The following is a 15,513-nucleotide window of genomic DNA, read 5'->3' as shown; positions in this document are numbered from 1 at the left end:
CTGGCTCCTTTATTCCCGGCTACTAAACCCGTGGAAAAAAATTATACAAATACGTGTTCATTTTATGCAATCTCAGTTGGGATCTCAAAGTCATCCATTGATCATTTACCCTGTCTTTTGCCAGGACTCCCTTCTCCCCTCAAGAGCAAGCATGAAGTTTCCATCTTTTTTTTTCAGCCTAGTACCATATTTACAGCCTGCTAAAGTGGGACGAGGGAGAGACTGAAACTAGCAGAAAGGAACTGCCTTAATTTCCAAATATCCTTAGAAACTTTTATATCCTCCTTCATCCTCTCCCTACCCCACCCCCCACCATCAACATTAAGACAAGTCTTTAAAGGTGTTCTCCCTTTCCGGCAGCATATCCTTACAATCACTGCTTTAAAAAAGAAAGCATCTAAAGTTAACAATTCAATGGCTTCCCATCACATCTCTAGGTTCCAAGTTTTTTGGGATGACCTTGGTTTCTATTACCATTTTCCCTCAAATTTTACAATCTAGTACTGCTGAATGCAACTTTTGAAATGCAATTTTCTCTATATTCTTACTATTAACTACCTCATGTGCTCTTCCCCTGAACCTTCATCTAGTGACAAAATTCTACCTTAAAAAAAATAATTTTTTTAAGATTCAGCCTATTTTAAAAAATCTTGTTAAAGTTATCATAGGCCCATGTCCATAAGCCACATAGTGGGTAAAAGGGACACTGTAATTTTTCATGTCATACTTCCTCATGAGATATTGAATGCTTAGTTATCTTTGTGTCATTAGGATAATATAAGAATCTGGGACATAGGTCAGAAAAGGGTATGAGAAACAAACTTCATATAGAGAAGGATAAAATCACATTAACTAAAAGCCTATCATATACCTAGCCCTACCATGCCTCACACGCTATCATTTCATAGATCAATTTTGCGAAGTAATAAACTATGATATGCCACCAGGAATTATCCTGAACATTTTATTTGTTAACTATAATAGTGCTCTCAACAACCCTACCAGAATATAAAGCATACCCATTTTATAGAGATAACTGAGGCACAGCCATTATAATGAATAAAAACTGGTATGCTTTATTTCCCTTACTATTCAACTTAAGGTTGTTATATCACTAAGAAAAGAAATGCAGATAGTTTTGATAAGTAAACACAACCTACCCTTTAAAATAAAAATCAAAGAACGGAGTAAAAAAAATAAATAAGAGTAAAAAGTTTCTTAACCTCCACTCTTCCTCAACCCAAATAAATTAAGAATTCTTATAAAATCCTATTGTTAGGTAGTAAAATTACCTTTCTCTTTCTCCCTCTTCTGGCAGCCTTCGGAGTGGTTATATCAATTGCTTTAGTCACATCCTAAAAAAATAAAGATCAAACTGAACAAATTATGCCAAGAACGAAAGAAATTTTCTTAAGTTAGAAGTGACAAATACCAATTTTCACTAAGTTCTAGGTGAAGTTAGCTTGTTTCTCTGACCGCTGAAATTATAAACATTAAAAGTATTTGAGATTATCAGAATGACCTCAAAAAAAATCATCCTCTAAAAGATGCATAAATTAATTTACATTCATATTTAATACTTATGCTATGAAATAGGCCTTATTTATCCTTATTTTCTTATTCATTACTGAAATATTTTAAGGATTATTTCCTACTTTGCTCTGGTCAACTCATATTTTCAATTTCTTCCTTGTAACAATCAATTTGGGTTCAGAATGCAAGAGAAATTAAACATACCTCATTGCTCGCTTTTTCTTCATGGTCAGTATCCTCTTTTGAAATACTGGTTTCTTTTTCTTCAACTTCCACATCAGATGATACATTTGATTGTTTAGTTGAGGCCTGTGAGAAATTAAGTCTATTAATTTCACAAAATAAGGTTTTACCCCAAATTTAAAATTTTCTCCCCATCAAAACTTAAAAGCCTGTTTGAAGAAAGTTAGCAAAATACCCTGTTTTCTATTCCATAGTACATTTTAAAAATATATAACTTAAAAACAACTTTCAAAGTCACTATTTCTTTAGAAAAGTCTTTTAAGATTTTGTATTCTTGCACTTCAGTGCTTTCATGTCAGGTGGATAATGAAAACTACTGAAGAATACTATTCTAAAGCTCTAACCAACATGTACCCAAAAGATACAATGTAAAATTATTTAGATTAGCACAATCACACACTACATTCAACTACCAAAATCTTTGAGAAAAAAATCTTACATACATAAGTCTAAGACAATTAGACTTAGTAAAGGACATGTCACAGCTCTTAAAGATTCTCATTGGTGTATATGGAAAACTATTTAAAATGCAAATTCCTGAGACCCTCATTTAGCTCTTCTGATATAGCAGGTATGGGGGATAGGTGTCCAGTAAACACCATTAAATTTTACAAAGCACCCCAGATAATAGATACATAATACCAACCAAAAAGATAAATAACATAGTAAACAATACATATGAGGTAGGCAGATGCACAGATCTAGGAGATTAGATTTCTAATTCTAGTCGTGCCCATTTCTTGCTGTGTTTCCTTTGGCAAGTCTCTCAACTCTAGATCCACTTCCTCTTTTTATAAAGGCAAGGTTGATAACCCACAAAATTATTATAATAAAGTTATAACAAAATATATAACAGCGCTCAGGAAATGATTCATAGCAATATAGACATTTTAAAAATTATGATAGTCCAATATCATTATCTATCTGAAAGTCAAGGCATCACTACTTAACCCAAACCCCAGGAATATGCCATTGGGGAAGTGTGTGGGCTTGGTAAACACAGTACATCAAACCAGTATATTCATTCATACTTTTGGGGCAGACAGAATATTGCTGAGTTTAATCTATTCAAACTACCAAAAATTTATTGTGAATTGAAAAATTACAAATCTATACAGTAAAAACTACCTGAAAGATTAAGTGGGTAGCAGAATAGGAACAGAGGATAGGGTGATCGTGATGGACAATCTCGAAGATGAAAAGGACCATGAGTGTGTAGTCGCATGCCAAATGATGCACGTAAATTACAAAGAGTGAGTTTCTGGAAATAATCAACTCAGTCTCTTTAGATAGATGTCCTCTCATTACACAGTCAAGGCAAGACTGACAGGAAACCATCCATTCATTCTCACATTCTTCCAACACAGAGTGAATACCTTTTCTTCCCATGCACATAACAATGCTGGGCACATGGATAGACATGAGGTTGACAGTCTATGGCAGTTAAAGACAAGTAAATAAGCAATCATAGAATGAGAGCAATAATAAATGAATAATCTAATAATGCAGTACTGGGGCATCAATGAAAGTATTCCAGATAGACTAGCATCTGAAATGTTCTCAAAGGTGAGAAAAATCACGGCACATTTGAAGAACTGAAAGAGAAGGCTTCAGAATTTTCAGTTTGTTGTTATCTCCTTCTTTAGACTGACTCATGCTCTTTCCAAATTTTGCTGCCTCAATGAAAGAAATTTTATTGAGAAATAAGAAACTGCCCCGTATAACTTTCTCACAGAGAACTCCTCTCACACTCCTGTGCTACTGGAACATAGGACCCTCTTATAAAATCTGGATTGTTCCTTTATTTTTAAATCCTGAAAGTTCTGGGACATCAATATGGGTCAAGGAACGTGTAGTTCAGAGTACAATCAACAATACAGAAAAAAATTTTTAAATAACACCAATACCAGGACAGAGGAAAGAGAAACAGTAATTTCCATTATATGATAAAAACTGCACAAAAGCAAACTACTCCATGAAAATTTAGTGTTACTTTTAAATGAACAAAAAGCTGCAGGCATATGAAAAAAAAACAAAACAATGAAAAAGAGGTTTGAGGACTGGTTCTTCTAGTCATCATTAATATCAGTATAATTTATATAGTGCTAAAAGTATTTTTTTCACATATTTAATTTAATCCATGTGATGTTCATATTCTAATATAATTTTATGGATTAAAAAAATCAAAGACAATTTGAAAATTCAAGCATACATCCTCTGAATCACAAAACTTGATTTAAGAGAACAATATGCATGGGTTTAAATTCAATGATGCGTTTAAATACTCTCTCAATCAAGAGGAACTAAATATTTGAGTATTTCCGAGTTTTCTGAGATCAGTTTTATCATACAGGAAATTACTTTCATTAATTCATCTAGGTATATAAAAGGTCTAGGTTTAACCTCACAAATACAAACACAACAATTTAATCTGAAATTCACAAGGCTCTTAAAATGATATTTATTTTCCTACTGCCAAGATTGTGACTGTTCCCCAAGACTGAACAAATAATATTAAATTTTATATAATATGACTAACCTGTTGACTTGAAAATTTAACTTTCGGATTGTTATCTATCTCCCATAAACCTTCATTAAAACCTTTTCGTTTATTTGGTTTGCCGTACTTTTCCTTATTTTCAGAGTAGGGAAATATATCCTTTGGTCCTAAAAAAGCACTATAAAAAGGACAGAAAAAATGTGAGTGCAAAACAATCTCAATTAAATGTATAGCAAAAGTTCTTTAAATACCACTACCCTATAATGCAGTTATCAAAGATTCTTTGCATAAAGAATAAAATACATTATAAATCATAAATTAAAGGGTAGGCAAATACAATTTTATACTTAACTCCAAATACTTTAATTAAATTCAGTCACAAGTTCCTAAATTCATAATTCTATTAAAAAATAACACATGAAAAAAGTATGCAACACAATAGCACTAATCAGTATATTTTATTGCAACGAAATATAACTTGATTCCAAAATAATTTGGTAGCAGTTTGGCAGTTATTCAGAAAGTTAAACACAGAATTACTATGACCTGACAATTCCACTTTAGGTATATACCTGAAAAAAATGAAAGCAGGGACTTGAAATAGATACTTGCACATCAATGTTCAGAGGCATTAGTCACAATAGCTAAAAGGTAGAAGCAACCCAAGTATCCATCAAACAGATAAATGACTAAACAAAAAGTGGTATAAATATAAAATGGAATACTCTTTCACCTTATAGAAGAGAGAAGTACTAACACATTCTACAACACGTATGAACCTTGAAAACATCATGTTTAGTGAAATAAACAAGGCACAAAATATTGCATGCTTTCATTTAGAATGAAATACCTAGAATAAGTAAATATATAGAGAAAGAAAGTACCTTTATAGGTTACCAGGGGTTGAGTGGGCATGGGAAATGTGGACTTACTGCTGAACAAGTAGAGTTTGTTTCAGGTGATGGAAAAGTTTTGGTAATGGATGATGGTGATGTAGTAGCAAAATACTGTGAATGTAATTAACTCTACTAAACTACATGCTTGAAAGTGGTTAAAATGGGAAATGCTGTGTTGTATGCATGTTACCACAGTAATTTTTTTTACTTAAGAAAGGTTTTGAAATAAAAATTTTCACTTAAAAGAATATTTAAGTATTTTAGTTCATACACTTAAATGGAATAAAACCGAGGTTCATTATTTAAATTCTGAAGTTCAGGAATATTCAACATATCCATGCATTTTAACTACACATTCCAATTTCAAAAAATAGTGTGCAATAATATGTTAGGATTAATGCAAACTATTTTAGAGATTTACTTTTAGGTAAACATAAGTCATCATCTCATTTAATCCAGAAATTCAGGCTTTATTAGGACTCCTCCATTCCTGTCCATTACCACAAATTAGAAAAATTAACACATTTAGTTAAAACAGTAAACCATTCCTCCTATGTTATTGGTTTCAAATTCAAAGTAAATGAATTTCCATCAGAAATAAAAATTACTTCTAGGTAGAACAAGCCAATTCAACAGAAATTCTCTCTCCTGAACCCCCGCTAAAAATGATATTAAAAGGTATCATTTTAAAGGCACACATCCTAAATCCAGAGGACAAAAGAAGCAATTCAACCAAAATTTGACAACTGAAAGACTGAAAAAAGATGGATCCTAAACCAACAATGGAAAAAATCAGAAAACATTCTGATTTACATTTCAAAACCCTTATAAAGGCTCAACTGATCACCATTAGGAACTTCAGGAAGGGGGAAGAACTTTAAATTACAGTAAAATGTTTTAAAACCTCAAACTGGGGAATGACCCTAAATCTAAAAGCCATTTAAGAGAACATGAACTACCACAATGCTACCTGGAACATAAAAGTTGAGATAGTTCATTTGTTTTTTATATACACTGTTTTTATCTAAAAAAGGTCCTCTCTCTTTACATGGCAGTGAGAAACCATAAAAATTATCAATGGCCAATGGAACTCAAATGGGTTGTTATATAACCTTTTAAAAATTGTCAAACCATTAGGCACTCTATTACCAAGTTTTAAATATACAGGGAAATGAGACAACAATATTTAGTACATTGTAATTAAAGGAACTGAAATTACAGTGTTTCTTTCTGCAAAACTTATCTAAAAGTTTGTGGGATGATACAAAATTTTGGAAAAGAGACAATGTATCCGCAATGTGAATGTAATAAATGTCACTGAATTGTATGCTTAAAACTAGTTATAAAATGACACATTTTATTTTATATATATTTCCTCACAATAAAAACCTTATAGAGAGTAGTTTGAATAGTGCCTGCTTTCTTCTAACCATATAACTTATGATAGGGAGTGAGCATTTTTTCTATGCCTGGGCAAATTATTACCCTCCTTTCTAAATTTGGATCCGCTTCCAACATTTCATACGTCCTGCTTTCAATGTTGTGAAATATTTCACATAAAAAATATGACGTTTTTGCTAGCATCACATCCTATAGGACATGTTCCTCCTGTTCTTCATAACTACATTTCTCACTGATATTAAGTTTGCCCTCATTGAGTTCCTCTGGATGCATATCTAGTATCTCTCCATCTGTGGCACTGTCTACATTCACAAAGTTAGCTATTTATTCTTTAATTACATTTACTATTGAATGTCATTTCACTTCCTGCATAATTACTTTCCACTTTTTTGATGCACTTTCATCTTTGTTGGCCAGTTTCCTCTTTTATTTTTAATAAAATGTCACTTGGGTATATCACTAGGAGTGAAAGAGGCATCACAAAAACGTGCTTTGCTGTCTGCACTTCAACTAAATAGGAGATGCACAATCCCCAGAAGACTTGGGAAGAACGATCACAGTGATCTGTAGACTTAAGAACTAGGAGTAAAGTTTGTCCTTTATGCATTTCCTCACAGAGACTATACCTTGGTAAGTGAAATTGGAACCTATTGTGGGGGACTAGTGTTACTTAACTGAACCATGGAAACTGGAACTCATACATACTGGAACTACACAAAGTTAGAAGTGTACTCTTCATGCTTTTGACTTGAAATTATATTTTTTGTCATATGGTGAAATATTGTCATTCTTGCTTTTGTCATTATATTGTTTCTTAGGCTTGCTTTGAGCCTTTTCTCACAAATATGACATAGCTACAATAGTCCAATCCAAAAGCCTTAACAGAATCCTATTCACATACTGTATTTGACTTTATTTACATCACATCATTTTACATATACTTGGTTAATCTTATTCTGAATAGCTTTTAAAAAATCCCTTCAGGTGCATGGGTGGTTCAGTGGTAGAATGCTTGCTTTCCATGCGGGAGACCCAGGTTTGATTCCTGGATCGTGCACCTTAAAAAAAAAATCTTTCCTGCTCCTTCTCATTCATCTTTTCTAGTTCTACTTCCTATTATTTTACTACTCATTATGCTCATATTTTAAGTAATATTTAAATTCATATATTTTAAGTACTATACCAAAACCAAGTAACTGTGCCCATCCAAAGGAGAAGGCCTTTACAAATCTATCATACATTGCTGATGGCAATGTAAAAAGTATGGCAAATCCTTAAAAAATTAAAGAGAGTTACAACCTAGCAATTCTACTCCCAGACCAATGAGAACACAGATCCATACAAAAACTTGAACAAGGTTTATAGTAGCATTATTCATAATAGCTAATAGGTAGAAACAACCAAATTGTCCATCAGCTGCTGAATGGATACAATACAGTGTCATCCAGGCAATGGGTAATTTGTCAACAAAAAGAAATACAATATTGATTTAATACTACAACATTAATGAACCCTGAAAACACTATGCTAAGTGAAAAAAGTCAGTTACATAAGAACATCTATTGTATGATTCCATTTATATGAAATGTCCAGAATAAGTACATCAACAGGAACAGTATGTATATAAGTGGTTACCTAATAGGGGAGGCAGAGTTGGGAACGAAAGAGAAGGAACTGCTAATAGACACAGGGTTTCTTTATGGGGTATGAGTAGCTCTGAAATTGATAGTGCTAACAGCTGCACTACTCTTTAAAAACAGTAAAATTTGTTGAATTGCATGGTTTAAATAGATAAATTATATGGGATATGAATTATCAATAAAATTTTGTAATTATATTACAAAAATTCAGAGAATACCATAGCAAAGAATACAAAAAATGATTTAAAATTACATCAACTACAGATAACTGTTTTCAGCCCACTTTTTAATTGTATATACAAATATATATAATTTTAATATATAAAACTCAAAGTAGATTTCTTCAAATTAATTTTTCAAATTCAGCATATTATTTTGCTGTATTGCTGCCCCAAAATTAATTTTTCTATTGTTGGACCATTTTCTCTATCAAATTCTCTATTATAAAATATAGCAGCTATAAACATATTGCTCTGAACATATCTTCACAAAAAATTTTAAGTAGAACTGTTAAGTTAAAGGATCTCAAGTTGAAGGAGCTCCTTAATGAGAGGTTTAACAATGATGGATGAAAAAGGAGTCCCCAAGGATGCATTCCCACAAGTTTAATGAAGAGTACAGATTAGTTTTCAGGCAGCCATCACTAACTAGTTCCCCAGACCACCTAATGTGACTGTGGTTCTGTTTCATTCTTCAAAGCATTCCATTCTGAAATAACATGCAAAAGAGGCTTAATATGCAAAATAAAAGCAGAATATAATTACAGACGGCAAATACCAAAAAACTGTAAAATCAAGCCTGAGAGAAATCATTAAAGACTCAACATGGCTCTGCTTCATTCTTCAAGGCATTCCATTTTAATACAGCATAACAAAATGCTTACTATTCAAATTTTAAGTGGGACACAATGATAAGAAATAAAAAAAAAATTCATAGACATATGGAAAAAATACATCACAACAATAACAGATTTAGAAGTTGTTTCTAAAAAATAGAAGCAAAAATGGTTTCCTTCCTGCATAAAGAAATTTCCTGTTACGTTGTTTTTAAAAATTTTAACAATGAAGAGATATACGTTAACTCAAGGTAGATTAACCACTAAATTCCAGAGCTGAAAGGAAATTTTAAGAGATTACCAAAATCCTCATTTTAAAGATTCAAAAACTGAAGGCCAGAAGAATTAACTGATTCAAGCAAGGTCATCTAGCTAGTAAAAAGCAAAATCTCAACTATGTATAACGTTTCTTAAAAAGCTTTCAGGGTTGGGCAGGCCATGGTGGCTCAGCAGGCAGAGTTCTCTCTCCAGCTATGCTAGAGACCCCGGTTCAATTTCTGGTGCCTGCCCATGAAAAAAAAAAAAAAAGCTTTAGGGTTTTCTTTACCTACTGTAATACAGTCTCTGAAACATCTAACTAGTAACATATTGATGCCATATTCTTAAACATATGAATCCAGATTTCAAACACAAATGCCAAAGTCTGTAACAATTAAGGATAATGTAAAATACACTAAGAAAATAGCAAATTAACTATTAAAATTAACTACACAATTTTCATTAAAAGATAGTTTTCCCTGTTTAAAGTTTTTACTAAGCAGTTCTTTAACAGTGATTTATCCATGTAATCAGAAACTTATATATCTAACAAAATTATATTCAATCTAATTATGGAGAAAGCCAACCCAAATCTGGACTCAAAACTGTATTTTAAAGAAATTATATGCTATTGTATGAAATGTCAAAACAGGCAAATCTGGAGACAAAGTGTAACAGTGGTTGTTCAAAGCTGGGGAGGAGGAATAGGATAGCGACATCTAACGGGTGCGGGGTTTCTTTTTTGGATGATGAAAATACTCCAAAATTAGATTATGTTGGTCACACAATTCCGTAAACATAACTAAAACCCAACAAACTGTACACTTTTAACAGGTGAACTTTATGGTGTGTAAATTACATCTCACTAAAGTTGTGAAAGAAATGTAAAAGTTCATACAGTAACAAAGTTAAACCAAATTTTGCCATTGTAGCTACTCAGGAATATAGAAAATTCTAATTAGAAAAATCAGTATTTTGGGGTAAATTTATAGACCTTGTGATATGTTTTAGAATTTCTTGTACATACACATTCAAATGTTCTTTCCACTTACATTTGACCTAGTCAATTTCCTTATATAATTTCCTTATACCAAATTATCAAAATTACTCCCAATTCTAAACTTCAAGTCCAAAAATCAGCAATATTATATAGAACTTACAGGTTCATAGAAACATTAGTTTTAGGATTAACATGACAGCCCCTAGAATAATACCATGCAGCTGATCAGTTATAATTTTTGAAGATTTAATACGCTTTACCAAAGCAGTTCTCCACCTACATATCTACAGTGCCATATAAATACATAAAAGAAATTTTCCAGATATATTCTTCTCACTTTACCCATAATATATATAATTTGTGTGATGAATATAGCAAAGCCTAAAATAAAATAGGGTACTGGTAGTCCTTATAAAAAGCACTTTCTATTTAACATGAATACTGGCTTTTCTAAAACTTTCCTTACATACTTTTATCCTTCAGTCCTTCTTCTGATTGGTTTAAAAGATTCGTATATACCTTCTTTTATGGGTAAGGAATTATCTATTCCAATTTAAAAAAAAGTTACCACTACAGTGTTTTTATTAACATGGGCAGGCACTGGGAATTGGATACAGGTTTCCTGCTTGGTAGGTGAGAACTCTGCCTGCTGAGCCACAGTGGCCCACCACCCAACAGTGTTTTTAATGTCTATCTTAAAAATTAAATAAGGACTTTCTTAAAAATTGATTTTAAAGTTTTTATTATTTCAAAATTTCCCCCTTAATCTCTACTTGTTTTTTTTCTTTTACACCCAGTGACCCTGCCAAATTTAACTTTGATTTGCCTTCAGAACTGAAAGGACTTACGTCTCATGAGTTCCAAAAAAGAAAATAGGTAGTTTGTTTGTGGGTGGCTTTACAGCTCCATCAGGAACTTCATCTACCTAAAAGAGAGAAAATTAAAATCTTTTAAATCATACACACCTTAACACACCCAAATAAACTGAAATATTCAACAGAGGTCTGATATTAAGGTGGTATCCTACAGGTCAGCAATCCCTCATCCTCATTCTGAAACCCAAGAAAGCTCTGAAAACCAACAATTTTTTCAAAACTCATTTGGTGACAAACTTAACTGACATTAAAGCTATTCAATCATTTCTTACATTCTGTCTAATATGAGTACTGTTTCTCTGCACACATTACCCCAGATCGTACCAGCAGTGAAATATATGGCATGTGTACCATCGTTACCTTTCTAAAATCCCAAAATTGTGAAATCTGAAATATATCTTACCCTAACCATTTCAGATAAGGGACTCTGAACCTGTTCAACAATCATAAATGTTATTTCTGCAGGGAGGTTAAACAAGTAACAGATAATGTAAAAGCAACATTAAAAAACATTTAAAGCTGTTTTTCCCAAAATCTGAAACGCAGATTCTCAGAAACTACACCTACATTGCTGAATCACATGGTATTACCTGTTCCTTTTTCCTTTCTTTCAATTCTTCTAATTTAAAGTACAAAGTATTAGGTGCTGTTAACTCTAGCACACCTGTAATAATTGTAATTTTCTCTTATCATAAATAAATGCAAAGCAGGCCTCAAGTTTAAAGCCTTAAGGTAGTAGTACCCAGGTAAATTTAACATTTCTATTTTCAATTTCATAATTTTCAAGTAAAAATATCAGGTTGTCCTTACTAAGAAGGGAGCAGATCATGAGAAGCCCAACCTACTATGCACTTTCTGTAAGTATCACATGTTAAGATAAACACTATGAGGATGACAGGATTGGTTGGTTATCTGTACAGCAGCCTGAAGCTTTCGAACATCAACAGAATAATTACCAATCAACCACTCTAGGGACTTCAATTTCCCCACCTATATAAAGATTATGCATTTCATTTCAACTCTGTAAGGAGGACCAAGAATTCTGAAAATCCCTAGATCCCTTAAGAGAAGGGTCATTTTCTGTCAACCTAGTTCCTGTGCTTCTGCTTGGCAGTCTTAATGGTCTTTTCAAATGCCTAATACCTAGGAAATTTAAAAGAAGTTGGGCAATTTGTATTTAAAGCTGACTTTAAGGATTATATTACTAATACAGGATCACAAAAATGTGCAAGACTTAAAAATTAATGAAGTTTGAGATATGTGGACAGAGAATATGTTAAAATCAAAACTTGAACAATGGGTGTCATTTTTATACCTAAGACCTTAAACACATACACTAAAATCTCTAAAGCAAAGACGATTTACAAGACTGAAGAAAAGACAGAAAAAAGGAAATTTCATTATTGGACGTAGGAAATGTCAAACAAACTCAGATGTCTCTAAGCAAGTGAAGGGGAAGAGGAAAGACAAAAATTTCCCATTCCAATCCATATGAACTTGTTAAATATAAAGGGAAAATACTCTGCTCCTTCTAAGGCTGTTTATCTTATTTTAGTAGTACTAGCTCTTAATCACCTAACATATCTACATATTGAGCTGTGGAAAGGATGATTTAGGAGAAGAGTATACAATTTTTAAAGCACTTCCATTTGGCTTTTAAGTACATTGTGTTATGGAAATTTGAGCACAGATACATCAGACAACCTTAGATTTGGCAACATCTCAACACAAATAAGGATGCTAAAACAGTGAAAAAGTCATCATGGGAGGGCCTTAAACCTGTCCAGCTTCCCAAGGCTCTACTTACACATGAAATACAGGGATTTTTAAGTGCATGATTATGTACTGAAGACTGTGGTAGTATAAAGAAATTATTTATGGCTGCTGCCCTTGAGAAGTTTATGATCTATTTGGAAGTCAAAGTATCCACAAAGAGTTAAAAGGTAATCATAAAGGAAATAAAGTATCAAATATGCAGAAAAAGATTATGGTTGTTCAAAGAGGTCACGAAAAAGGGAGATTTGATAGACTGGGGGGAAAAAAGCATTCCAGGCTGGTGAAGGAAACCTGTAAATCAGAGTCTGTAGAGAACAGGATGAAAAAAATGAAGAATAGTGAACATCTCAGCACTTTCAGCTCTACGCCTCATGAATTCATTCTAATGAGTATTTTTTGTCTCTTTATCCTCCCAGCTGATATAAGTCAAACTAGAGGATTTAATTATTCCTAAGAAGGATACCCTTTTGAAAGAGTAAATAAGTAGAAAATGATTTGGAAAAATAGCTAACTTTATTGCATCATGTGTTTGTATTTTAAAAAGGATCGTGGGCTTCCATAACCTATGGCTATCAACTCTATCTAGGTCCTATATATCACTACGTTAAAACCTGGATCTGAGGCGGTGCAACAGTGGCTCAGTGGCAGAATTCTCACCTGCCATGCCAGAGACCCGGGTTCGATTCACAGAGTCTGCCGATGCCAAAAAAACAACAACAAACAAACAAACAAACAACCTGAATCCTTTACTGAAAATAATGCCAAAAAAATTTTAGATAGTCTCAATTCTTAAAAAATCACTTCTCTGTACCACCAGATGTTAAAAACAGGAATCTGTCCCACCCCTCTTACCTAAGAGAAACAAGAAGTAAGACTTCTTCAAGATCAGAAGGCAAATTTCATCAATAAAAACGCTGAGATAAATTCTCTGGACCTTCTCCGCTGCTAAGTTGTTATAAAATTCTCAGGAATAGCCAATCCCAAACCTCTTTACTAAACAAGTAATTCCAGATGGCCTCATCAACTATATATGAAAAAACATCTGTAAATTCAATTTAATCATATATCCTTCTCTTTCACATCCAAGAGTTTGCGTGTATTTTACACAAATTCCATGAGATTACACATTTTACTCAAAATTAAGGAAATGTCAATGTCTCATTTTTAAACATAAAATCCACACGTGATTATTCTCACCTACAATGGAACATTAACCAGCACTTAAATATTTCCTAGTAAGAAAATCTGTAAAGTATGTAAGTCACCACAAGCATCTAGGAGCACCTGGATGTTTTACAACTAAATGAGATGACCGGTCAAGAAAAATAAAATGAAAAAGGTCAGGTTACAAAGAAGAGGGCGGGAGAAAGACACAAGAAAAAAGAGAAAAAGAAAGGATAGGAAGCAGGCCTGGGGGAAGAAGGAAGCGCCGATAAATAGCAAGGCTAAAAAAAAATCACTTACTCGAGCTGGCCAATGAGGATAACCTTTCATCTTGGCGAAGATGAGGTCTCCAGGTTTGAAATCGCGAGTCATATTTCGAGGTGATGCTGGGGGTCCCAAGACCAGGAAGGAGCTGGGGCGGTGCGGGAAGTGAAGGGATGCGGGAGGGCAGACCTGAGCCGAGGCGGCGAGCCGGGGCTGGCGCGAGGAGGAGGATGCCTCTGGGCGTCAGGACGCTCCTGCGAGGGAAAGCCCGGGGACGGTTACGGCGAAAACCGAAGGGAGGGGCCGTACCGGGAGGGGATGGGGGATGGAGAAGGGGGAGGGGGGCGAGAGATGGGGGTGGGAGAGAGTGAGGGGAGAGCCGCCTCCCGCTCCTCCCCCAGAAGTGCGTGGCCTCCGCGGCCCCCAAACCGCCGGTCCTTCCATGGTTTAGGCACCGCTCGACGGCGCAGAGATGCTTCGAACCCCCAAATTCCCTTGCTCCCGCTCCATCTTTCCTCTGGCTTTTATCCACGGACTTAAGCGCCCCCCCCAAGGGAGGAGACGTGGGAGGGAGCTAGATTAAGAGAGATCTATGTTCCCTTCCATCCACAGACGACGACCTTGTCCCACCCCCCCACCCCCAAACCTGTTTCCATCGGTCGCGGCCCCGGACTGCCCGCGTCCACTTCCCCACCGGAGCCTGGAGCAAGGCCACCGAGGGGGAGGGGGCGGGGCGAGTTCCCACTGCCCGCTCACCTGCCGGGGCCGCGGGCACTGAGGCTGCTGTTACGGGTCGGCCGCCTCCGCCCGCGTCCACGCAAACCACCTGCGCCACCAGCTGCCGCAGAGGCGTCTCAACGGCACCGAATCACAACCGCCGCCGCCGCCGCTGCCGCTGCCGCCGCCGCTGCGCTGCTCCCGCGCGGATCCCGCTCGGCGCCCGCTAGCACTGGGGCGGGACCAACTGCTTTCCGAAGGAAGGGGAATAAGCAGCACGCACCTAACGTGTATGGCTCCATACCAGAGGACCTAAAGACCCTAGACCTCTAAATTCACAGTTTGACTATAGAATTTTCTTAAAACAGAGAGAGGGTCAAGTGTGAAGGAAAAGAAGCGAGCGAAAATATC

At 35.0% G+C, this 15,513-nt stretch overlaps 1 protein-coding gene across 6 annotated transcripts in view; it reads right to left on the bottom strand.

Moving 5' to 3' along the window:
* The window catches only part of PSIP1 (PC4 and SRSF1 interacting protein 1), a 31,013-nt gene extending 15,714 nt beyond the window's left edge, over positions 1-15,299 (bottom strand). For 5 of the 6 annotated variants that reach the window (XM_077148132.1, XM_077148137.1, XM_077148136.1 and 2 more), the window contains exons 1-6: positions 15,142-15,299; positions 14,422-14,639; positions 11,155-11,231; positions 4,316-4,454; positions 1,738-1,842; positions 1,293-1,355 (exon numbers count right to left, since the gene is read on the bottom strand). In XM_077148132.1, the coding sequence (XP_077004247.1) occupies positions 1,293-1,355; positions 1,738-1,842; positions 4,316-4,454; positions 11,155-11,231; positions 14,422-14,493 (456 nt within the window). In that variant the 5' untranslated portion in view covers positions 14,494-14,639; positions 15,142-15,299. Of the gene's footprint in view, positions 1-1,292; positions 1,356-1,737; positions 1,843-4,315; positions 4,455-11,154; positions 11,232-14,421; positions 14,640-15,031 lie in introns of all 6 variants that reach the window. The other variant, XM_077148133.1, reaches the window with a different exon arrangement.
* Positions 15,300-15,513: the final 214 nt, after the last annotated feature.

Source organism: Tamandua tetradactyla, chromosome 2 (genome assembly GCF_023851605.1).
Source record: "Tamandua tetradactyla isolate mTamTet1 chromosome 2, mTamTet1.pri, whole genome shotgun sequence".
NCBI lineage: Eukaryota > Metazoa > Chordata > Mammalia > Pilosa > Myrmecophagidae > Tamandua > Tamandua tetradactyla.
The sequence above is the reverse complement of the archived record's forward strand: the minus strand, read 5'-3'. Positions and strand labels throughout refer to the sequence as shown.